This window comes from Palaemon carinicauda, chromosome 15, assembly GCF_036898095.1.
Source record: "Palaemon carinicauda isolate YSFRI2023 chromosome 15, ASM3689809v2, whole genome shotgun sequence".
NCBI lineage: Eukaryota > Metazoa > Arthropoda > Malacostraca > Decapoda > Palaemonidae > Palaemon > Palaemon carinicauda.
In genome coordinates, this window is record NC_090739.1 from 2974154 (window position 1) to 3000352 (window position 26199).

General features: G+C 42.3%; 1 protein-coding gene across 1 annotated transcript in view; it reads right to left on the minus strand.

Annotated features, from left to right (window-relative positions):
- The window catches only part of meigo (Solute carrier family 35 member B1 homolog meigo), a 64376-nt gene that overhangs the window by 26210 nt on the left and 11967 nt on the right, over positions 1–26199 (minus strand). The window contains exons 2-5 of the mRNA XM_068388058.1: positions 21602–21699; positions 8364–8494; positions 4487–4595; positions 3965–4047 (exon numbers count right to left, since the gene is read on the minus strand). Coding sequence (XP_068244159.1) covers positions 3965–4047; positions 4487–4595; positions 8364–8494; positions 21602–21699 — 421 coding nt within the window. The remainder of the gene's footprint in view (positions 1–3964; positions 4048–4486; positions 4596–8363; positions 8495–21601; positions 21700–26199) is intronic.

Consider the following 26199-nt stretch of genomic DNA (forward strand, 5'->3'; position numbering starts at 1 on the left):
TTTTTCCAGTGAAAAGCTAGATGGTATTGAAGAGGACGGTGTAGTCTTCCTAGTGACACAAATTGTTCCAGGGATGACAGCGTCCCTACCAGACTCATCCACAGCCTGACTGAGCAGCGTTCCTTCTTCAGCATGTTCTGGATGAATAACAGGGCTTGATCTATTCTGGGGGCCGACGGAAAAGCCCGAAAAGCTAGACTGTGAATCTCCATCCCTAAATACACAATAGTTTGGGATGGGACCAGTTGCGACTTTTCCAAATTGACTAGGAGTCCCAATTCCTTGGTCAGATCTAGAGTCCACTTGAGATCCTTCAGACAGCGACGACTGGAAGAGGCTCTGAGAAGCCAGTCGTCCAAATAAAGGGAGGCTTTTGGCCACATTCCTCATCAGCCTCGTAAACACGAGAGGAGCTGTGTTTAGGCCAAAGCACAGGGCCCGAAACTGGTAGACCACATTTTCGAAAACGAATCTCAGAAAAGGTTGGGAGTCTGAGTGAACGGGGACGTGGAAGTAGGCGTCCCTTAGGTCTAGCGAGACCATCCAGTCTTCCCTTCTGACCGCTGCTAAGACTGACTTTGTGGTCTCCATGGAGAACTTCGTCTTTGTGACAAAGACATTCAGAGCACTGACGTCTAGCACCGGTCTCCACCCTCCTGTCTTCTTTGACACTAGGAAGAGGCGGTTGTAAAATCCCGGTGATTGAAGGTCCGAGACTTTGACCACCGCTCCCTTCTCTAGCAAAAGAGACACTTCCAGTTTCAGGGCTTGTCTCTTTTCTTCCTCTCTGTACCTGGGAGAGAGATCGATGGGAGACGTTGCTAGAGGGGGTTTGCGTACAAAAGGGATTTTGTACCCCTCTCTGAGTAACTTCACAGATTGTGAATCTGCGCCTCTCCTCTCCCAGGCTTGCCAGAAGTTCTTGAGTCTGGCTCCCACTGCTGTCTGAAGTTGCGGGCAGTCAGACTCTGCCCTTAGAGGACTTGGATCCTTTCCTCTTCCCTCGCTTCCCTTCGGCACGAGCACCTCCTCTGCTGGAGGCTCTGCCACGAAAGGGCGGAATAAAGCGAGACGCTGGAGTGTCTATCCTCGGTCTAGCAGAAGATGAAGGCAAAGGGGGAGCTTTGCGAGCTGAGGACGCAACTAGATCGTGAGTGTCCTTCTGCACTAACGAAGCAGCAATTTCCTTTACCAAGACTTCTGGAAACAGGCACTTGGAAAGGGGAGCAAAGAGAAGTTCAGATCTTTGGCATGGTGTAACTCCAGCAGACAGGAACGAGCAGAGAGACTCTCGCTTTTTCAGGACTCCGGACATGAATGAGGCAGCTAGCTCATTGGACCCATCACGGACGGCCTTGTCCATGCAGGACATAATGAGCAAAGAAATATCTTTATCTGTCGAAGAGATTTTCCTGCTCAGGGCTCCTAAGCACCAGTCTAAAAAGTTAAAGACTTCAAAAGCCCTAAAGATCCCTTTCATAAGGGGTCCAGGTCCGATGGTGACCAACAAATCTTCGAGCGTCTCATGGCAAGGCGGTGGGGAGAGTCTACAAGACTTGAGAAGTCGCCCTGGGCAGAGGCAGGAACTCCCAAGCCGAGAACTTCTCCCGTGGCATACCAGACGCTCGATCTAGAAGAGAGTTTAGATGGGGGAAAGGCAAATGCTGTCTTCCCTAAACTCTTCTTGGACTCTAACCAGTCTCCTATCAGCCGCAAAGCTCTCTTAGATGAGCGTGCGAGGACGAGTCTAGTAAAGGCAGGTGCGGTAGAAGGCATGCCTAATACAAACTCTGACGGCGGAGAACGAGGAGCCACAGAAATAAACTGGTCAGGAAACAACTCTTTGAATACAGCCAAGACTTTTCTAAAGTCCAAAGATGGTTGAGTTGACTTAGGCTCGTCCAGTTCTGACTGTTGATCGTCTTGTTGTTCAGCAACATCCTCATCAGAAAGTTCCTCATCCGAAAACTGATGAGGAAACGGCAACGGAGTGGGCAACGTCTGGTTTGCTGAGTCCGGTCGCACTGGTGCATGCGTGACGGAGCCGGACGCAACGTCATGGAACTGCTGCACAGTCTGTGAACTGTCAACAACCATGGGAGCGCGAGGACGCACAGCGTCCACCCGAGACTGTCTAGACCGTCTGGGTTGAGCAGTGGAAACCACACCGGGTTGCGGAGGTTGACGCACCGCGTCAAAACAAGTCACCTCTGATGGTTGTTGAACGTCCTGAACGTCAACAACCACCTCCGTGCGTCGCTTAACGTCAACGTGCGGCTGGCAACCCACACTGGATCGCATCGGTGGAGGAACCACCTCAACTGGTAGACGCGAGAAGGTTACCTCAGCGTCAACAGGACGCACAACCGATCGCTTGGAAGGTTGTTGGCCAGAAGGTACGGTAGCAACCTTCTCCGCATGAAAGTCCTGCATCAAAGACGTAAGCTTGGACTGCATGTCTTGCAGCAAAGCCCATTTAGGGTCTACGGGAGCAGGTGCGGCGAGAGACGGGGTTAGTGACTGAAGCGGTACCGCTTTGCCTCTCTTAGGCGGTGAGCAGTCATCAGATGACGGCAACGAGTCCGAACTGACCCAGTGGCTACAACCGGGACGTTGGACTTGTCCTGAAGGGACCGATTTACGCTTTAAAGGTCGTGAGACCTTGGTCCAAAGTTTCTTACGAGAAACACCTTCAGACGACGAGGTAAAAACGGGCTCTCTCGTCTTACGTAGGTAGGGGCGATCTTGGGGAGATACGCCTGATACCATGGAGGGAACGTCTGTTCGCTGATCAAAGCCTCTCGAACCCATGCGTCGTGCAACATTGCTTCTCCCCTGGACTTGGGAGCTTGCAAGAGGTCCCGGACTAGGAGGACGACAGGCACGAACAGACGAACCCTCAAGCGCAACACTGTTCACAACACTTTCACTTGGCACTTTATCACTTCCCGCGGCACTTTGGCACTTTAGCTCCTTAACATCCGCCATGAGTTGATTGCGGTCACTTGCAAGGGACTCAACTCTCTCCCCCAGGGCATGGATAGCACGCATCATGTCAGCCATCGATGGTTCCTGAGTGCTAGGAGGGGGGTTAGGAACAACCACTACAGGGGAAGGAATAGGTTGTGGGGCATGAGGAGAGGAAACATCAATAGACCTAGAAGAACTTCTCCTAATTCTATCTCTCTCTAGCCTGCGTGTGTACTTTTCAAATTCGATAAAATCGAATTCCGAAAGGCCCACGCATTCCTCACACCGATCTTCCAATTGACAGGTTTTACCCCGACAATTGGAAAAAACAGTTTGAGGGTCGAGAGAAGCCTTCGGAAGACGCCTAGAACAGTCCCTAGCATTGCATTTTCTAAACTTGGGAAATTGTGAAAGGTCAGCCATTTTGAATTGGTCAAGGGAAAATTCCAAAAAACGATCTAAGTCATCAACAATGAATCCGATACAAAAAAGAGTTCAAGGATTATTTGAAGAAAAACCCTGCACAGCGAAAGCTCAAAACCAGAATATAGTACTTCACCAAAGATGATGTGAAAAACTCCAGTTAGCAACAGCGAGTAAAGTACGTCTTGTCGACACGTCGACAGAGAGAAAATTGAGTCTTTGTTTACATGGAGTTTGGTATCTGGCCGACAGTTGGCGCTGATGGGCACACCCGCAACCTGTATAGCGATCGCTGGCGAGTTTTTTTTGTACAGTTTTTTTGTCTGTCGAGCAACAGAGTTGCAGCTATATATTCACCGGCTAAGTTAAATATTTAAAAATATTACTGTCATTTTTTTATTGACACCCTTACTGAATACCGTAAGTCTCACCGAGTAGTGTTTGTTTATGCCAAACATAATGTATAAACAAAGCAACAAGGAAAATTACAAAAATAATACAAATACAGGTATAAGAATAAAGAAAATTATTCCATATATTAACACAAATCAAAAGCATTTTATATAATTACCAAAAGAATTTCACCAAGATCAATGCCAGAACTACTTGTGGAAGACACAGCTTTGGAATCTTTGTAAATGAACATTGCCACTCCTGTAAAATAAAATTCACAGTACAGTACATTAGTCAACTTCCATGAAAGAAAAGAAAAGATAAATTTCTTATAATCTCATTTTCATACATGAAGAAATTTCCCATATAAGGCTACATAAATGCAAAGGGAATTATGAGACTTTATGGTAGTAACATTGAGCTGGCATGCATGATCTGAGGTTTCATTTCTGCTTGTTGCTCATACAGATTACCCCACTGTAAACGCGTGGTTATGGAAAGGCAAAAGAAAAGAAATCTGCAACCTTACATAGCTCTGTGACATATGCATGTCTATCTACAATACATTCAATGGTATGGAACAGACTTTGACCTTATGCATAGTCAACAGACTTAACACCAACCAATACAAGAAGTTGAATTTGAAAGTCATAACATTTAAAAGTACTTTTTGTACCAAAGTATAAAATATCTTGCTTACCAACAACAATCATCAGCACAAAAAGGTACTTCCTCCATGGGTATGATTTACGTCCAATGATTACTCCAAGTATCATCACAGGAATTGGTTTGCAGGATTTTCCAACAACCTGTTGAAGAAATGGCATCTAAAATAACCCGATAACAAAAGCAAAGCAATTCCACGTCAACTTTGGTACAATACACCAAAGGAAAACTGAATTGTTGAACTGTATCTCAAATACATATAACCATCCTCAACTTTTTTTATTTCATTCGTACTTGTAATACAAATATCAATATGCTAAAAAATTAACACTGGCACTACCTTGCAACCAAGACATGAGTTTATCTATATAAGAAATTAAACCTGAATCCACTGCTAACTTTTGAACATAGAATTCTTCAGGCTATTAGTTTAAAAGTTCAGAAAGGGTAACTGTACCTGTGCCTAGTACTTTGCAGTAGTATACACTAAAAAAAAAATTCAGGCTTTTAATCTAAAAGGTAACCTAAACACTAAGGTATCTCTCCTATTCACTATTGTATACCTTTACATTCTCCAAAACTCTATAATACCACAAAATTATGAAGAATAAGGCATATGTAATAGCTCAGGTTCAAGCTAAAACGTCTGAGGCTAATACAGTATACGACAAAAATCATAAACTATTAGAATATTCTTTAACAAAAAACGGTTGCAAATAATGACCTAAACTTCCACAGGGGTACAATTAATTTTATGAAGGGAAAAGGTAATAAAACCAGATCAATATTACTGTGGGCCTCAAAAGACAACATTTTGAAGAAGGATCAAATTATCTCTACAAAAGCAAAATAAATTCTTTTGGGGGGTTAGAGTGCTGTGTGGTCATGGTCTCCAAGGAATTTCCTGTTAAAGGATAAAACAGGGAATCAAACATGACACAAAACTACTTTATTTTGTTTCAAAAGGTAAAGATAATACAGTGTTCTTTTAACCCTTTTGCCCCCAATAGACGTACTGGTACGTTTCACAAAACTCATCCCTTTACCCCCATGGACGTACTGGTACGTCCTTGCAAAAAACTGCTATTTACATTATTTTTTTGCATATATTTGATAACTTTATGAGAAACATCAGGCATTTTCCAAAAGAATGAGACCAACCCAACCTCTCTATGATGAAAATAAAGGCTGTTACAGCAATTTAAAAAATATATATTGCAAAATGTGCTTGAAAAAAAAACGCCTGGGGGTTAAGGGTTGGAAAGTTCCAAATAGCCTGGGGGTAAAAGGCTTAATACCTTGACTGTATACAAGGGCATCTTGACTAGGTCTGTTATCATTCTTCTGAATCATAACAAAAGAGACGATACAGTTTTGGTAAAGGTGAAGTCAATACCACTGAATGGCAAGGCTTGTACCCTATTAACCTTCTTGGCAGAGGTACATGTAAAGAGAAAAACATTCTTCAGTGACAATTTTATAACTAGGTCCAGATATGTATTAAAAAACATATCTACATCCAAAGAGATAGGCCTAAATGTAGGATACTAAATTAGAAAGGACGTTATCCTTCAATAGTCGGTATCGAGTTATCAGCATCTTTCATAGAGAAAACTTATAACTTTAATTATTATGGTTTAGATAGCCAATATCTTTCTGGACTTAAAACTAATTCAAGTACTGTTCACTGACTCTGATAAAGGATATTGTGGATTATTTTTGGGAGACAAATCCAATACAATCAAACAGCAGTTCATCATTATTAACGACAACAACTAAAGGTCCTCAATAGATGCAAAATACTGCATAAACAGTTCTCGGATGCTTTGAAGGATCTCAATGTAATCATTCCCATCTAATGACCTAGGATTTTTCTTCAAAAAGAAAGCCATCAGAGATACCACACTATTGTAGGTTACCCTCAAAGAAGACTCCACAAGGGGAGGAAACCTCAGTAATTCTTTCCAAGGCTGTAATAAGCATTACAATTTCCTTAGAAACAAAGGAATTTCCAGAACCAACAGCTTACCTCTTCCAAGAAACTACCAGAGAGAGTACCTTTATCAAAGAAAGAGTCAAAGAGGAGGGACCCTCAAATGCTTAGGAAAGAGACTTATGAGGTTTCACAGCTAACGGCAAGCAAGGAAGGGGACTTGTCACCGATTGTTTGCCAAGACCTTTGTCATATAGTTGAGAAAGTTACCTGTAGGCTAATAAGATTTGTTATTCTTGCTTAATGGAGAGCTGGGAAGGCAAGCCATGGAAAGAAGATGCAGAAAAGGTTAAGGGTCAACTACAATCAGCATCATTTGCCAAAGAGAATATACTTAGGATAGGGGTGGTAACATTCACTCCCTGAGGTATCAAAGAATGGTTATTATTTTAACTACCAACAAAATCACAGACATTAGCCACGACTGCAGCGTCTGCTCCCCTTAACGATGACAATTCACAACAAAGTGGTATATTTCTGGAAAACGACTTTGTAACAGTTGCAATGCCACCAAACAAAATATGTGAGCAATTCCTCCATACTGGGGTACAGAGACAGAAATCATGAATGATGGCTCTTCTATATAAAAGGTAAAAGATGTGTCTGAGGGCATTCAAGACCTTAAATATGGGCTGATAATGATCGATGGGGCTGTGATGAAATAAATGATCTTTATCTCATGCTACTTATTATATCTTACAGCTACCAGTGTGTGCTGAAAAATACAATCTAGGAATATAATTGTGGCAATACAATGTAGATCCAAGGTATCTTTGGTCCTTGGGTTTTACCCTCTAATGATGACTTTTGATTAAAATTACCAATACCTACCTGTCTCCTCTATCTTTCATAAGCCCTTTGAAACACTGGTATCCTAAAAGTATACCATCGACAACTCACAGAAATTCTACATGTTACAATGGCCATGGCACAAAATCACTCCAAAGTAGAATTGATAATCCCTGCTGCTGTTAAAATTGTTTACTCCTACTTCAGATACATAATAGCATTCCCCCATTTGACAGTTACATTGTCAAACATCTTTAAAAATGAATCAATGGCCATGGCACAAAATCACTCCAAAGTAGAATCGATAATCCCTGCTGCTGTTGAAATTATGTTTATTCCTACTTCAGATACATAATAGCATTCCCCCATTTGACAGTTACATTATCAAACATCTTTAAAAATGAATCAAAGACCTAAATATTGAAAGAAATAAAGGAAGATGTAGGTCATGCACATAAGCCCATAATTTCAAGTCATAGATTATTCACTCGCAAAACACATAATTGGAAGGTCAAACATTCCCTTTGTAAAAAGATAAGAAAAGAGTCCCAATTTAAGATGTAAAGTTGAAAAAAATTCTGATAAGACTAAATAATTAATAAACGAAGCAACCCCTTACTGCTCAAATCAGAAACAAATTGACAGGTGTATAAGAAGTGCAATAGTGACTAAAACTGAATCCTAATTCTGGATTCATGAAGACGAAGTGTTCTAATATCATACATAGAAAGAGAGATGAAAACTTATGCAGTAATTAATCTAGCTCCTAGATTTCACAACTGTTTAGCATTCATTAAAACTACTTTAAAGCCAAACCTCTACCCATTAGTCAGACAATTAATGCTAATATACAGTACTGTAATTTAATCTTCAATCTATGCAGACATAATGAAAATCAAAATTTCTCAAGTAAAAATTACATAATTAATAGAGTAATATACAGTATACTGTATATGGGCACACAAGAGCAGCGTGCAAATTAAAGTTAATCTAAAAACACAAGAAATAATTGTCTATTCAATTTTTTTCTCATGGACCCTTGCTATTCCAAATTCTACATTTCCCAGTAAAGGATATCTAGTTGAACAAGACAGACTTCAATAAGAATAACACGACTCCCATCCCTTACCTGAGTTGGATAATTAACCCACTGCAGTGCCATGTTGGAAGACACCATGGCTAAGAGGTACGTGAGAGAGCAGGATGCGTAGTATACGCGTTGAGTAGTGTCCTCTCCCTGGTTCAGCACAAACTTCAGCACTTTTCATCCATAAACAAGCAAGGACAGGGATAACATTGTTATTGTTTGCAAAAAAAAACAACAGAGTTAATTTCATCTATACAGAAACCTTATGAATGGACATTAGGGAAAGAAAACAATTTTAAGATTTCTAAATGTGAGGGAAAAAAAAGCCATTCCTCAGTAGCAGCAAAGCATGAGATCATAAAAATTATATGGTAATTGTGAATAAGATAGGGGAAATCAGTGCATCATGCATGGAGAATACTCTTGGTATGAAATTCAAGGAAATTAACAGATGAATGAAGTTTTCAACCAAATAGTGGAAACAAGTTAATGGAAGTATTTCATACCATTGATAAAAAATGTAGACAGAATATTGCATTAAAAAGCACAAAACCTCAATGACTATGATATATTAAGGAATACTCCTACTATTCTGTGAATGATTTTCTCAATGTATTTCCCTTGAATACAGTAATTTGATGGCTAACTCTTAAAAAAAATCCATCTAAAATACATGTACTGTAATATGTTTACCTGTTTAATAACTATAAAACATTTTATACTTCCACCTACTCTATCATAAATGCTTTACTGTACAGCACAATTTTTAAGGCGTAGAGAATATATTGTACAGTCATGCATATTTCAACAAGTCATTATTTTAAGGTAGTTACAAACTCTGAATGCAAGAACATTCTTATGCACTTAACAATACTTTTTCCCATTCCGTAAATTTTTCAATCATTAAGTAGCCTGCAGCCAAGACACGAATAATGGCCAGGTGCACTAGGATCATCATAGTCTGATCCTGAAACTGATGAAAAAGAAGATGAAGTCCAAACTTGTCGATCAGTAAAAAAAAAAAAAAAAAAAAAAAAAAAAGGCAGATCCAGAACTGGAACCAATGAAGAACTTGGTTGAGAAAATTTTATGTTGAGGAATATGGGCCTTAGTTTTGAGTATGAATGGGGCAGAGAGATTGGATTAGAAGGTAAATTAGGTTTCTTGCTAGCTCATAACTAGGTAGGAATAACCTGTGCTAGAAATTGCTCTAAACATGGATGAGCTGTAACAGTAGTGGTGTGCTTCAAACATAGGGTTAACACCAGCTTGCCAAAATCACCATGGGTATAGTGAAATAATTTTCTTCCAATATTAGTATAGATCTGTGATAGGGATCTAGTTAGAGAAGAACACAGTAGACCAATTTATCAGTAGCACTACTATCCTTCAATAATGTTCCTATTTGTATTGATATTGCACAGTAAAATCACTAGCGCTACTTAGCCAGGCAAATAAAACTCAAGACACAAAGACGGGATTAGAATGGATAACTGACATTCTCTGAACTATTGATGAAATACCTGAAGCACTCAAACTCCCTTCCGCTTAATCTTAGTCCAAGAAGCAGCGAAAGAAACTATGGACGTTGTTGCCACATTAGACAATAAAACCCCCAAAGCTACTGAGGATGATATAAGAGGCTCAGAATACAGATACATGGAATACTGGCTTGACCTGTTTCAGTGCCAGAAGGATCCAGCAATCTTTAATCAGAAGGGCCAGGAACTCATGCGTAAGAATAAGATATTTTAGGATTAGATATATATAAAGATATGCCTTAACAAATTTTAAGTATTCCATGAAACCCCTGTAATCTAGCAACTATTAACTCAAAATATTTTTCCGGGCCCGAGAGAAGCTTTCTTCACAAAGGTAAATGAAGAACTCCTCTGTTGCTGGAATAGTTTCATCGAGGGAAGAGATACTCCCTCCATGCCAAAGCCGAAAATCTACACAGCTATTCAGACATCCTCTTCTAAACTTGTTGAGGAAAGGACTTACTGAGAGAGGAGGAGCTGGATAGTCTCCAGACATGAAGTCGCAGTGAATATACCGCTTTGTGAAAGTTGTTCACATGTGGCTGCTGTTGTCACTGAGGGAATTCTCTGGGGAGCTACGTTGGGAGTTGTAGACAAGTCAGCTGGGCATGAAAAGTCTGATGGCCTGCTCCTGAAGATCAAAGAGCAGGGAATGGATGAATCCAATTCCCATACGAACTCGGGATCTCCGTCCGGGAGTTGTAGACGGGTCAGCTGGCCGTGACTAGTCTGCTGGGCAAGACGAATCTCACCAGCGAGACGAATCTGATGCCAATGACAAGGCTCATGGTGGGGAATGGGTGAATCCAATTCCTGCCGTAAAATCTTCCGGGAGGGAAGCCTAAACAGGAGAAGGAAGTCTCTTGCGGATGGGAAAGGCAACCATCGTCTGATGCCGCCGTCGGCGATTCTTCCAGCAAGCAGGAAGATTGCTGAACAGTGACTGGTGGAGGGACTACTCCCTTGGCAAGAGTGTGGTTGAATCCATCTCTTCATTGGAGGAATCCTCCGAAGGGGGGACAACAGGTGAAGGAAGTCTTTTCCGTGGACGGGAAAAAAACACAACCAACATCTGCTGCTGTAATCGACGATTCTCTCCGCAAGTAAGAAGTTTGTCGACCAGTGGGGTTGGAGGGACACTCCCTTGGAAGGAAGAGTTTTAGAACCTGGAGGCAATCACCCTGGCTGCACTTTCTGTTTCCCATCCACGAGTTCTAGCTCAAGTTGAAGGTCAACATCAGGTGTTGCCTGAGAAACGAGCCGAAGTTCAAATCTGAGTTCCCTCTCGAAGGGGGGGGCCCCTTGTTTTATAGGAAGGCTGTCCTCATATCTAGTTGATTTAAGAGGCAGTACCGTTTGGACTGACCAGAGCCCGTAGGTTGGTCTCCCAACCTTACTTTGATGTATCTGAAGGGAGCATCAAATCTGGGGAAGAGGCGAGGAGGCCAACTCCTTGGCGGAGACACTCATTTGTCAACTGTCTTAGGTCCGTCTCCTGTCTGGGTTACGTAGAGACCCAAGAAAAGGGAATCCCTCGTGCCCCAGAAGAGGTTGAATCCAAAGAAGACCAATGCGGGCATGACGAATGAAAGAATGATTTGAGGTTCTCTGGCATCCTGACATGCGGGCTTAACGAACCCAAGTGAAACGGTGACTTAAGAAACTTAACCACTGTAGCCTGAAAGTGTGTCTCATGGAAGGACAAGACTCCCGTCATCTTCCCTCAAGGATCCCATTGACCTGCGGAAAAAACTTCTGCATGATGACGATGAACATATCCAAGGGTAACCGTCTATGATAAGGAAGCCGGAGTATCTCTCGAGACCAATTCAAAACTCTGATCTCGGTAAACTCAAGGAGAAGTTTCAGTGCTAACGAAGGTCAGCCGCCGAGTCTGTCGGGATCAGTCCGTCATCCCAAAGTCTTCGGTGAACGAAGCCGATTTTGACAAACTAGGGTAAACACTCTCGTGAAAACCTGCTGGATGATTGTAGATACAGTACTTCCTTGATGACCACATTCTGGAATCTAGGAATAAGGTCCTAGTGGACTAACTGCTTATTTGACCGCCAGACATATATCAGCGGGGGGGGAGAGAGAGAGAGAGAGAGAGAGAGAGAGAGAGAGAGAGAGAGAGAGAGAGAGAGAGAGAGAGAGAGAGAGAGAGAGAGAGAGAGAGAGGAACATCTAATCTCACTGAGCCAAAGTAAAAAGTAGTTACTCAGCCCAGGTGTGTGAGTGAGCAGGGTAGGGGCCCACTAACTAGCGGGTTGGTGGTTAACCCCCACTAAAAGTCTTATGTAGCCTCCCATTAACTAGCGGGTGGGTGGTTAACCCCCCCCCACTAAAAGTCTTATGTAGCCTCCCATTAACTAGCGGGTGGGTGGTTAACCCCCCACTAAAAGTCTTATGTAGCCTCCCATTAACTAGCGGGTGGGTGGTTAACCCCCCACTAAAAGTCTTATGTAGCCTCCCATTAACTAGCGGGTGGGTGGTTAACCCCCCCACTAAAAGTCTTATGTAGCCTCCCATTAACTAGCAGGTGGGTGGTTAACCCCCACTAAAAGTCTTATGTAGCCTCCCATTAACTAGCGGGTGGGTGGTTAACCCCCAATAAAAGTCTTATGCTCATCTTTCAGCTTTGCCAAAAGTAATATCCCCATAAATAGTGTTGGTTTGTATTAGTGATGGAACAAATGAAAAATAACTTTTGTTCAACCACTTGATAGCTGTCCATCAGTCTATGATCTGAAAGGTAGGTATCCTAATGAAATAATAGGCTCTTATTGAAAAGAATGAGGTATGAAGACCAATAGCAAGGGAATAGGTTGTGCTTCTGCAATCAGCAAGGAAGGTCCTTACATCTCTAAGGAATCAAAATCTTCCGGTCTGTCTCCTAAATGCGAATGGATAGTCTAGAATTCCATATCCATCAATTTATAGATCTTATAGTCTTCCTCATATACTGATGTTCTGTAGTTGAAGGGGATCTATAGATCAAATGCATCACAAACAGGAACAATTTTCTTGAATGACAAGATTTCCCAGAATAAGATGGCATTTATAGATTGAGGTTCTTCTCTATAGAAGGCTACATGCAAAAGTTACCGCAGGGTAGAAATATGTCTATCTTTTAGTTAGGTTGATCACAGAGATTGTACCGAGGGTCAATCTTCTGCAGAGGACTTCCTGGGACAGAATAATGCAGAATTTCCTTCTTGTAATATAAATCCTTAAAACAGAAGAGAGAATCCATAGATGGTGAAGCAGCAAGTTAGTTTTATTAGAATGTGTTTGCTAATTAACTTAGTAACTAGAAAAAAATTAACTTTTATCCAAATGTTTAATAAATTTATAAAGCAATAAGCTTCAAAGCCCTACAGCTAACACAATTAAGAACTTCAACACCACATTTCTAGTAACCTAATAGCAGCAAATGTTTATCAAGAAAATGTATCCTATATGTAGTTGTTAGTCTGGCAAGAGACTGTTATACATCGTGAAATCCCATAAAATAACTTCATATAAAAGCTCATTTTGATAGACTAATCTCAACTTATTAACCTGACAATCAGATTTATAAAAAAAAATACCATAAAATCAGTAGGTGTGTTTTAATCCCTTACTAAGTGCCTATGCAGTCTGTGAAAGGCAAAGGGGAGGGGACTTCCTTTCCTAACCATATGCCACTTATCCTATTAACAATCCAAAATTAATTTTCCCTTTTATTACTCATTCACTTGGATCTATCACTAAACCTACTTCTGTCATGTTTTTCGAAAAAATTTGCTACATGCCTTTCTTAAAATTCCGATTACGACACACCTTTTAATACCTTTACATTCTACTACCAGATTTCCATTTCTAAATATTCCGATTACGTCATACCTTTTAATACCTTTACGTTCTACAACCAGATTTCCATTTCTAAATATGTTATTTTGATAATAAAATAAATTTTTGAATATACTTACCCGGTGATTATATAGCTGTAACTCTGTTGCCCGACAGACAACTCTACGGTAAAAACTCGCCAGCGATCGCTACACAGGTTGCGGGTGTGCCCAACAGCGCCATCTGTCGTACAGATACCCAGTACTCAATGTAAACAAAGACTCAATTTTCTCCTCGTCCCACTGCGTCTCTATTGGGGAGGAAGGGAGGGTCCTTTAATTTATAATCACCGGGTAAGTATATTCAAAAATTTATTTTATTATCAAAACATTTTTCAATATTTAACTTAGCCGGTGATTATATAGCTGATTCACACCCAGGGGGGTGGGTAGAGACCAGCAATATATGTTTACACTTTTATGAGCTAAGAGTTTTTATTTCATTTTAGATGTTATCAAAATAACAAAAACAAAATAAATAGGTACCTGGTAAGGAAGTCGACTTGAACAATTTCTCTGCCTTTTAAGTACGTCTTCCTTACGGAGCCTCGCGATCCTCTTAGGATGCTGATCGACCCCTAGGATCTGAAGTATCAAGGGTTGCAACCCATACAACAGGACCTCATCAAAACCCCTAATCTAGGCGCTCTCAAGAAATGACTTTGACCACCCGCCAAATCAACCAGGATGCGAAAGGCTTCTTAGCCTTCCGGACAACCCAAAAAACAACAATAAAAACATTTCAAGAGAAAGATTAAAAGGGTATGGAATTAGGGAATTGTAGTGGTTGAGCCCTCACCCACTACTGCACTCGCTGCTACGAATGGTCCCAGTGTGTAGCAGTTCTTGTAAAGAGACTGGACATCTTTCAAGTAAAATGACGCGAACACTGACTTGCTTCTCCAATAGGTTGCGTCCATTATACTTTGCAGAGATATATTTTGCTTAAAGGCCACGGAAGTTGTTACAGCTCTAACTTCGTGCGTCTTCACCTTAAGCAAAGTTCGGTCTTCCTCACTCAGATGTGAATGAGCTTCTCATATTAACAATCTGATAAAGTCTGACCAAGCATTCTTTGACAAAGGCAAGGATGCTTTCTTAACTGAACACCATAAAGCTTCAGATTGGCCTTGTAAAGGTTTAGTACGCTTTAAATAGAACTTAAGAGCTCTAACAGGGCATAAGACTCTTTCTAGTTCATTGCCTACGATCTCCGATAAGCTGGGGATATCGAAAGATTTAGGCCAAGGCCGAGAAGGCAGCTCATTTTTGGCTAGAAAACCAAGTTGTAGCGAACAAGTGGCTTTTTCTGACGAAAATCCTATGTTCTTGCTGAAGGCATGAATCTCACTGACTCTTTTAGCCGAGGCTAAGCATACCAGGAAAAGAGTCTTTAGAGTGAGATCTTTCAGGGAGGCTGATTGTAACGGCTCCAACCTGTCTGATATGAAGAATCTTAGTACCACGTCTAAATTCCATCCAGGGGTAGCCAAACGACGCTCCTTGGTGGTCTCAAAAGACTTAAGGAGGTCTTGCAGATCTTTATGTTTGGAAAGATCTAAGCCTCTATGCCGGAAGACCGATGCCAACATGCTTCTGTAGCCCTTGATAGTGGGAGCTGAAAGGGATCGTCCTTTTCTCAGGTATAAGAGAAAAACAGCTATTTGAGCTACAGAGGTACTGGTCGAGGATACAGAAACTGACTTGCACCAGTCTCGGAAGACTTCCCACTTCGATTGGTAGACTCTCCTTGCTCTAGCAATCGCACTGGCTGCTTCCTTCGAAAAGCCTCTAGCTCTCGAGAGTCTTTCGATAGACTGAAGGCAGTCAGACGAAGAGCGTGGAGGTTTGGAGTACCTTCTTTACGTGTGGCTGACGTAGAAGGTCTACCCTTAGAGGAAGACTACTGGGAACGTCTACTAACCATCGAAGTATCTCGGTGAACCATTCTCTCGCGGGCCAGAGGGAAGCAACTAACGTCAACCTTGTCCCTTCGTGAGAGGCGAACTTCTGCAGTACCTTGTTGACAATCTTGAACGGTGGGAATGCTTAGAGATCCAGATGTGACCAATCTAGGAGGAAAGCATCTATATGTATTGCTGCTGGGTCCGGGAATGGAGAGCAATAGATTGGAAGCCTCTTGGTCAGCGAGGTTGCAAAGAGATCTATGGATGGTTTTACCCCAAGTGGCCCAAAGTCTCTTGCACACATCCTTGTGGAGGGTCCATTCGGTTGGAATTACTTGCCCTTTCCGACTGAGACAATCTGCTATGACGTTCAAATCGCCTTGGATGAACCTCGTTACTAGGGAGATGTCTTGACCTTTTGACCAGATGAGCAGGTCCCTTGTGATCTCGTACAACGTCAGTGAGTGGGTACCTCCTTGTTTGGAGATGTACGCCAAGGCCGTGGTGATGTCCGAGTTAACTTCCACCACTTTGCCTCGAAGGAGAGACTTGAAGCTTTTCAAGGCCAGATGTACTGCCAACAGCTCCTTGCAGTTGATATGCATGCTCCTCTGACTCGAGTTCCACAGTCCTGAGCATTCCCGACCGTCTAGTGTCGCGCCCCAGCCCACGTCCGATGCGTCAGAGAAGAGAACGTGGTTGGGAGTCTGAACAGCCAGGGGAAGACCCTCTCTTAGGTTGATATTGTCCTTCCACCAAGTCAGACAAGACTTTATCTTTTCAGAAACCGGGATCGAGACCGCTTCTAGCGTCTTGTCCTTTTTCCAGTGAAAAGCTAGATGGTATTGAAGAGGACGGAGGTGTAGTCTTCCTAGTGACACAAATTGTTCCACGGATGACAGCGTCCCTACCAGACTCATCCACAGCCTGACTGAGCAGTGTTCCTTCTTCAGCATCTTCTGGATGGATAGCAGGGCTTGATCTATTCTGGGGGCTGATCGTCTTGTTGTTCAGCAACGTCCTCATCAGAGGGTTCCTCATCCGAAAACTGATGAGGAAACGGCAACGGAGTGGGCAACGTCTGGCTCGCTGAGTCCGGTCGCACTGGTGGATGCGTGACGGAGCCAGACGCAATATCATGGAACTGCTGCACAGTCTGTGAACTGTCAACAACCAAGGGTGCGCGAGGAAGCACAGCATCAACTCGAGACTGTCTAGACCGTCTGGGTTGTGCAGTCAACACCCTACCGGGTTGCTGAGGTTGACGCACTGCGTCAAAACAAGTCACCTCTGCTGGTTGTTGAACGTCCTGAACGTCAACAACCACCTCCGAGCGTCGCTTAACGTCAACGTGCGGCTGGCAACCCACACTGGGTCGCATCGGTGGAGGAACCACCTCAATTGGCAGACGCGAGTAGGTTACCTCAGCGTCAACAGGGCGCACAACCGACCGGTTGGAAGGTTGTTGGCCAGAAGGTTCGGTAGCAACCTTCTCCGCATTAAAGTCCTCTATCAAGGACGCAAGCTTGGACTGCATGTCTTGCAGCAAAGCCCATTTAGGGTCTACGGGAGCAGGTGTGGCAACAGACGGGGTTAGCGACTGAGGCGGTACCGTTTACCATCCCTGAAAGCCTTGTTATGCGTGACATAATTGTACAGCAAAACTTCAAAGGCTCGAAAACAGCTGTGAAGTTGACCTGTAAACAACTTGGAGCGTCTCCTGGCCAGGCGCCAGGGAGAGTCTACGAGAATTGAGAAGTCTATCTGGGCAGAGGCATGAACTCCCAAGCCGAGAACTTCTCTCGTGTCATATCAGACTCTCGCTCTATAAACCAGTTTAAAAGAAGGGAAAGCAAAGGCTGTATCCCCCAAACTCCTCCTGGTGAAAAACCAGTCGCCTAGCCAACGTAAAGCTCTCTAGGAGAGCGAGAGAGCACTAGCTTAAAAACAACGGCTTCGAAGTAGCTAGGCCTAGTGTAAGCTCTGACGTTTAGGCGAACGAGGAGCAGCAGTTACAAAAGATCCGGACAAAGATCCTTAAAAAAATCATCATGATTTAACTAAAGTCCATAGGAGGCTAAGCAGCTTTAGGCTCCTCTCCATCTGACAGAGTCCTCAAGGGAATATCAGTAGGAGGGGGAACAGCAACTTCCTCATCTACAGGAACCTTGTCCGATAAAAGCTGAGTCTCAAGCAAGGGAGAGACCTACCGTGGTGGCAATGCTTTACAAGCAGAGTCCACACTCACTGGTGCATTAGTAGCGGACCAGAACGCAACGTCATGTAACTGCTTGACGGTCTGTGAACTGTCAACAACTGAACTGTCAACCACAACAGGTGCGTGAGGACGCACAGCGTCCACTCGAGACTGCTTTGACTGCCTAGACTGAGCAGTCAAAACAACTCTAGAATGCGGAGGTTGACGCACAGCGTCAAAACAAGTCAACTCCGATTGTTAGTGAACGTCTTGAACGTCAACAGGAGCATCAGCAAGTGGCCTAACGTCCAAATGCGGCTGAAAAACCACACGAGACCGCATCGAGTGTGGTTCTAAACAACCTGACTGACGTGACTAAGCTACGCCAAAGTCAACAGTAAGCACAAAGGAACGTTAGGTTGGCTGAAAGCCAGGATATCGATGAGATAAACGGCTAGACTCAACGGACTAATCGGCAGAATAGTCTTCCATAAGGGAGGCAAGCATATACTGCATGTCTTGCCATACAACCCATTACGGATCAACGGAAATGGTTGTGGTAAGAGACGAGGGTAACGTCTGTGACCGCAACACTTTGCCTACAAAAAAAGACTCTCGGAGTCTGTGTTACGCTTTTGTTAGGCGGCGAGCAGTTATCCGATGACTGCATAGGGTCAGAGCTGTCCTAATGGTTGTAACCAGGACGCTGGACCTGTCCTGAAAGGACTGACTTTCGCTTAAGGGCTTCGAAACCTTGTGACAGGTTTCTTATGCGAAAAGCCTTCGGATGACGAGGAGAAACAACGTCTCTCTCGTCTTATGGTAGGGGAGATCTTGGTAAGATACATCCGATACCATAGAGGGAAAACGTCTGTTCGTTGGTCAAGGCCTCTCGAACCCATAAGTCGTTTGACATTACTTCTCCCCTGGGCTTGGGAGCATGTAAGAGGTCCCGGACTAGGTGAACGACAGGCACGAACAGACGAACCCTCGGACGCAACACTGTAACACTTTGCGCATATCACTTTATCACTTCGATTTTCTGTTTTGCACTTATTTCAATGAAATCGAAACTTTTACTGATTTCTACCTGAAACACGCAATTCTACCCTACATTAAAAGGTAGTAATTGCGAGATCAGTCGTATAATGCAAGCTCATTAATACCAGCAAAAAACAGAAAACATATTTTAAGATAAAAAAATCAGTGGCTGGCAAAGAGACTAAACACTAGTTCATATAACTACGTTTTCAATCTCTCACCGCACATAGCCTGGGGACGAGAATAAAAAACTAAAACGTTTTATCCTTCCTCCCTGTACAGCGACTAGGGACGAGAGTAACTCGAGAACAACGTTACCCGCTTGAACGGAACGTTTTCTCTCCTCTCTCTCCCTCCGTCTCTATCTCTCTCTCTCTTTCTCTCTTGATTTCGCACCTGAGAGAAGAGCCCAATTATATATCGTCAAAAAAACATGTTATTTGACTAAAGGAAAAAACTGAAAGGTTTTTCAAATAAAAAGTTCCTTTAAAATAGAATTTAAAACATTTAAGCTAAGAAAGAATGAACAAAACGTCAGAATCGATTTACTCTTACTGCAAAGTGAAACCGTGATACACTCTCTCTCTATCGTAACGATAGAGCGCATGTTGAACGTCCTGAACGTCAACAACTGCGTAGCATAAATAAACTAAACGTTAGTTCATCTTTGAAAACAGACTTCTCCCCTACGAAGACTATCAAAGAAAATCTTTCATAAAATATTACATTTAAAAAGTTTTAAATCCTTAGCTCATTACGATATAAAGGGCTCAACGTTGATTAACTTCGGTTTCCAAGTTAGGACCGCCTACTCTCAGGAAAGGTCTATATAAACAAAACATTAAAATTATTATTATATGTTTATAATAAATGGAAAGTTAATCGAAGAGGCCTAATAAAGGCGGAGAGATAAAAATATATAGAGGAAAATCTATAACGTGATATAATTACTAAAAGCCTAAACACACTTCCGTCTAAGGGAAGGGTCGGCCATTTAAAAGTGAAAGAAAGTCCATACTCCCTTTGTCACCATAATTAAATCTATCCAAAACGAGTTCAAGATTTAAGATGAAGATAAAACACCTGCATAGCAAAAGCTCAAAACTAGAATAAAGTACTTCACCAATTAGTTGTGAAAAAACTCCAGTTTAGCAACAGCGAGTAAGTACGTCTTGTCGATAGCTCGACAGAGAGAAAATTGAGTCTTTGTTTACATTGAGTACTGGGTATCTGTACGACAGATGGCGCTGTTGGGCACACCCGCAACCTGTGTAGCGATCGCTGGCGAGTTTTTACCGTAGAGTTGTCTGTCGGGCAACAGAGTTGCAGCTATATAATCACCGGCTAAGTTAAATATTGAAAATTTGCTACATACCTCTCTTAAAATTCTGATTACGGCATACCTTTTAATACCTTTACATTCTACTACCAGATTTCCAATTTTCAATATTCCGATTACGGCATACCTTTTAATACCTTTACATTCTACTACCAGATTTCCAATTTTCAATATTCCGATTACGGCATACCTTTTAATACCTTTACATTCTACTACCAGATTTCCAATTTTCAATATCTTATATTAATTAGGAGCAGAAACAGCCAGTATACTCAGTATGGCCAACAACAATTCCCTGTACAGTATATGAAATTCTTGGTATCAACAGGCCTACCAATTATATGAAATTCTTGGTATTATCAGGCCTACTAATTATATGAAATTCTTGGTATCAACAGGCCTACCGCTTATATGAAGTTCTTTGTATTAACAGGCCTACCGATTATATGAAATTCTTGGTATTAACAGGCCTGTGGTGTGTTCGCCCAGAGGCACCACGTATCAAGTCTACTAGGCATCACAAGGGAGGGGAGATTGGAGAGAGAGAGATAATAGAATATTTTTTGGTTAAAAGTTACGAAGTCCATGGCTTTGATACAGTACTTAAAAGCATGATGATTACCAATTAAAATTCCTTCAAATAAAAAAATTCTATACTAGAAACCAAGTTCTAATTGACCACATAAGCCTGAAGCAATAAAACATATACCTATATACAATATTTTCCATGATTAATGTACTTGCAAACACATAAATCCTTAAAAAACAACTTTAAAATGTAACATTCACTATGCTAAATAAAAGAATATATTCATGTAGAATACTCTTGGTATGAAATTCAAGGAAATTAACAGATGAATGAAGTTTTCAACCAAATAGTGGAAATAAGTTAATGGAAGTATTTCATACCATTGACAAAAAATGTAACAACAAAGAATATTGCATTAAAAAGCACAAAACCTCAATGACTATGATATATTAAGGAATACACCTACTATTTTATATTCAATAGCAATTTATTTCATAACTATACCCTTCTTTAACAACTTTTTTTTAATCAGGCTTGACACAAACTACTACTGCACCTTTCTATAAAGCTCAATAAACATATTAACCTTTTGGAACATCCACTAATCAAATTCTTTCAATTGAATTTATACATAATGCACATAATTAAAGTATATGAATAATTTATACTGATGAACTACAGTGTACAGGTGTTTACTGAATTTGTTATAGGACTTGAAGGTAAAAATAAAATGCATTCACAAGACTGTTAGCAGATAGAATTTTACAAACAAGACCTTTATGATAGCTTTGATTAAATTTTATGTATCTTAAAAGTCACAATACAGTACTTACTTAATTTAGCATAAAATGCATTTACGATACACTGGAAGAAAACGAGAGCAAGAGAATAGGTAAATTTTTCTTTTTCTTCTCCATATTTAGTGCGTGTTCTGCAAGAAAAGAAATTGCTCAGTATGAGAAAAAAGAAAAATATATAATCCTTTAATAAATTAATTAATCTTCATAGCACACTGAACAAACACTTGAAATAAAATACAGTACTGTACGGGATTATGTTCTATTAGCTCCATCATCTATATGTCAGCAGGGAATTAATGGCGGGCATATGACCTGACCTAACATAGGACACCAAGTCCTTACCTATCAGAAGGGGGCTACGATCTCCCCAGCGACCACCTAGTATGTAGTGTCCTTACCTTAAACACAGTATCTTACCTTTCTGTTTGGAGCCTTGTTATGGGAGTATTAGTGATTAAACATAAGGACTATTTTCCATGACTCAAAGTTTGTCTTTTCTATAAAAAGAGCATTAATATATGAAACTTTAATTCCCCCATATATGAGAGAGAGTGCCTCAGTGCTCCCACCATTTTCAGAGACCCGTCAACCTTCACCCTCCCAAATTGAAGGTAAGGATTACTGTAAATACTGTAAGTCAACTTGCGATACTTTATTAGTGAACCACGAGGATGGCATGCGCAACACATCCATGTGCCCTTTGCCAAACAAGAGGAAAATTGAAATTGTTTAATAATGGTTTATCTTGGTCTGACACATGATGATATTAAGCTAATTTTATGATTTAGGGAATAATATTACAATTTAGTGTTACCTTGCCAGGATTGAAGCTATTTGGGAAGAAAACACATGGTTGAGACCTAGTCTTAAGGCAAGCTAAGGGTACAGCAGTCTAAGGGGGTTATGTAAGTAGGTAAGGATACAGCAGTCTAAGGGGAGTTACAGGGGGGTCATAGTCCTACCTCTGGTAGGTAAGGATACAGCTCCTGAATTAGGTTAGGTGGCTGCAAATCCCTCATTTCTAGTATTTCCCCACCAAATAACCCTGGTTTCCCACTAGAGTCCCCTCCCCCATAATTTCTTTTATAAAGAATCGGTCCAAAAACTCAAACTGGTGGTTTGCCCCAATAATCATGGCCAGAAATGCATAAAACACAAGATTGCAAGTATGAAAAATGTAGGGTTCATGTATTTGGCTAAAATGTTATTTTTATTAATAAAATAAATTTTTGAATATACTTACCCGGTGATTATATATGCTGCAACTCTGTTGCTCGACAGAAAACTCTACGTTCAAAATACGCCAGCGATCGCTATGCAGGTAGGTGGTGTACATCAACAGCGCCATCTGTCGAGCAGGTACTCAGTACTCAATGTAAACACAGAACCAATTTTCTCCTCGGTCCACTGGGTCTCTATTGGGGAGGAAGGGAGGGTCCTTTAATATATAATCACCGGGTAAGTATATTCAAAAATTTATTTTATTAATAAAAATAACATTTTTCAATATTAAACTTAGCCGGTGATTATATAAGCTGATTCACACCCAGGGGGGTGGGTAGAGACCAGCATTACTTGTTTACATTATTATGAGCTAAGTATTTTGTATTTCATTTTAGCAGTTATTCAAAATAACAAACATAAAATAAATAAGTACCTGGTAAGGAAGTCGACTTGAACAATTACTCTGCCTTTTTAAGTACGTCTTCCTTACGGAGCCTCGCGATCCTCTTAGGATGCTGAGCGACCCCTAGGATCTGAAGTATCAAGGGTTGCAACCCATACAACAGGACCTCATCAAAACCTCTAATCTAGGCGCTTCTCAAGAAATGACTTTGACCACCCGCCAAATCAAGTAGGATGCGAAAGGCTTCTTAGCCTTCCGGACAACCCAAAAAACAATAATAAAACATTTCAAGAGAAAGATTAAAAAGGTTATGGAATTAGGGAATTGTAGTGGTTGAGCCCTCACCCACTACTGCACTCGTTGCTACGAATGGTCCCAGAGTGTAGCAGTTCTCGTAAAGAGACTGGACATTCTTAAGATAAAAAGACGCGAATACTGACTTGCTTTTCCAATAGGTTGCGTCGATTATACTTTGCAGAGATCTATTTTGTTTAAAGGCCACGGAAGTTGCGACAGCTCTAACTTCGTGTGTCCTTACCTTCAGCAAAGCTTGGTCTTCCTCATTCAGATGGGAATGAGCTTCTCGTATTAACAGTCTGATAAAATAGGATAAAGCATTCTTTGACATAGGCAAAGATGGTTTCTTAACTGAACACCATAAAGCTTCAGACGGGCCTCGTAAAGGTTTAGTTCGTTTTAAATAGAACTTAAGAGCTCTTACAGGACATAAGACTCTTTCTAGTTCATTTCTAACCATACGATAAGTTTGGAATATCGAACGATATTGGCCAAGGCCGAGAAGGCAGCTCGTTTTTGGCTAGAAAACCAAGTTGTAGAACATGTAGCCGTTTCGGATGAGAATCCGATGTTCTTGCTGAAGGCATGAATCTCACTGACTCTTTTAGCTGTGGCTAAGCATACCAGGAAAAGTGTCTTTAAGGCGAGATCTTTCAGGGAGGCTGATTGTAGCGGTTTGAACCTGTCTGACATAAGGAATCTTAGTACCACGTCTAAATTCCAACCAGGTGTAACCAAACGACGCTCCTTCGTGGTCTCAAAAGACTTAAGGAGGTCCTGTAGATCTTTATTGTTGGAAAGATCTAAGCCTCTGTGACGGAAGACTGATGCCAACATGCTTCTGTAACCCTTGATAGTGGGAGCTGAAAGAGATCGTTCTTTCCTCAGGTATAAGAGGAAGTCAGCTATTTGAGTTACAGAAGTACTGGTCGAGGATACGGATACTGACTTGCACCAGTTCGGAAGATTTCCCACTTCGATTGGTAGACTCTAAGGGTGGATGTTCTCCTTGCTCTAGCAATCGCTCTGGCTGCCTCCTTCGAAAAGCCTCTAGCTCTCGAGAGTCTTTCGATAGTCTGAAGGCAGTCAGACGAAGAGCGTGGAGGCCTTGGTGTACCTTCTTTACGCGTGGCTGACGTAGAAGGTCCACCCTTAGGGAAAGTGTTCTGGGAACGTCTACTAGCCATCGAAGTACCTCGGTGAACCATTCTCTCGCGGGCCAGAGGGAAGCAACTAGCGTCAACCTTGTCCCTTCGTGAGAGGCGAACTTCTGCAGTACCTTGTTGACAATCTTGAACGGAGGGAATGCATATAGATCTAGATGTGACCAATCTAGTAGAAAGGCATCTATATGAACTGCTGCTGGGTCCGGGATTGGTGAGCAAAATATTGGGAGCCTCTTGGTCATCGAGGTTGCGAAGAGATCTATGGTTGGCTGGCCCTAGGTGGCCCAAAGTCTCTTGCATACATCCTTGTGGAGGGTCCATTCTGTTGGAATTATTTGTCCCTTCCGACTGAGACAATCTGCCATGACATTCAAGTTGCCTTGGATGAACCTCGTTACTAGTGATATGTCTAGACCTTTTGACCAGGTGAGGAGGTCCCTTGCGATCTCGTACAATGTCAGAGAGTAGGTCCCTCCTTGCTTGGAGATGTACGCCAAAGCCGTGGTGTTGTCCGAGTTCACCTCCACCACTTTGCCTTGAAGGAGAGACCTGAAGCTTTTCCAGGTCAGATGTACTGCCAGTAGCTCCTTGCAGTTGAAATGCATTGTCCTTTGACTCGAGTTCCATAATCCCGAGCATTCCCGACCGTCTAATGTCGCACCCCAGCCTACGTCCGATGCGTCCGAGAAGAGAACGTGGTTGGGAGTCTGAACAGTCAGGGGAAGACCCTCTCTAAGGTTGATATAGTCCTTTCACCAAGTCAGACAAGACTTTATCTTTCCGGAAACCGGGATCGAGACCGCTTCTAGCGTCTTGTCCTTTTTCCAGTGAAAAGCTAGATGGTATAGAAGAGGACGGAGGTGTAGTCTTCCTAGTGACACAAATTGATCCACGGATGACAGTGTCCCTACCAGACTCATCCACAGCCTGACTGGGCAGCGTTCCTTCTTCAGCATCTTCTGGATGGATAGCAGGGCTGGGGGCTGATCGTCTTGTACAGCAACGTCCTCATCAGAGGGTTCCTCATCCGAAACTGATGAGGAAACGGCAACGGAGTGGGCAACGTCTGACTCGCTGAATCCGGTCGCACTGGTGGATGCGTGACGGAGCCGGACGCAATATCATGGAACTGCTGCACAGTCTGTGAACTGTCAACAACCATGGGTGCGCGAGGAAGTACAGCGTCAACCCGAAACTGTCTAGACTGTCTGGGTTGTGCAGTCAACACCCTACCAGGTTGCTGAGGTTGACGCACTGCGTCACAACAAGTCACCTCTGCTGGTTGTTGAACGTCCTGAACGTCAACAACCACCTCCGAGCGTCGCTTAACGTCAACGTGCGACTGGCAACCCACACTGGGTCGCATCGGTGGAGGAACCACCTCAACTGGCAGACGCGAGTAGGTTACCTCAGCGTCAACAGGGCGCACAACCGACCGGTTGGAAGGTTGTTGGCCAGAAGGAGGAACCACCTCAACTGGCAGACGCGAGTAGGTTACCTCAGCGTCAACAGGGCGCACAACCAACCGGTTGGAAGGTTGT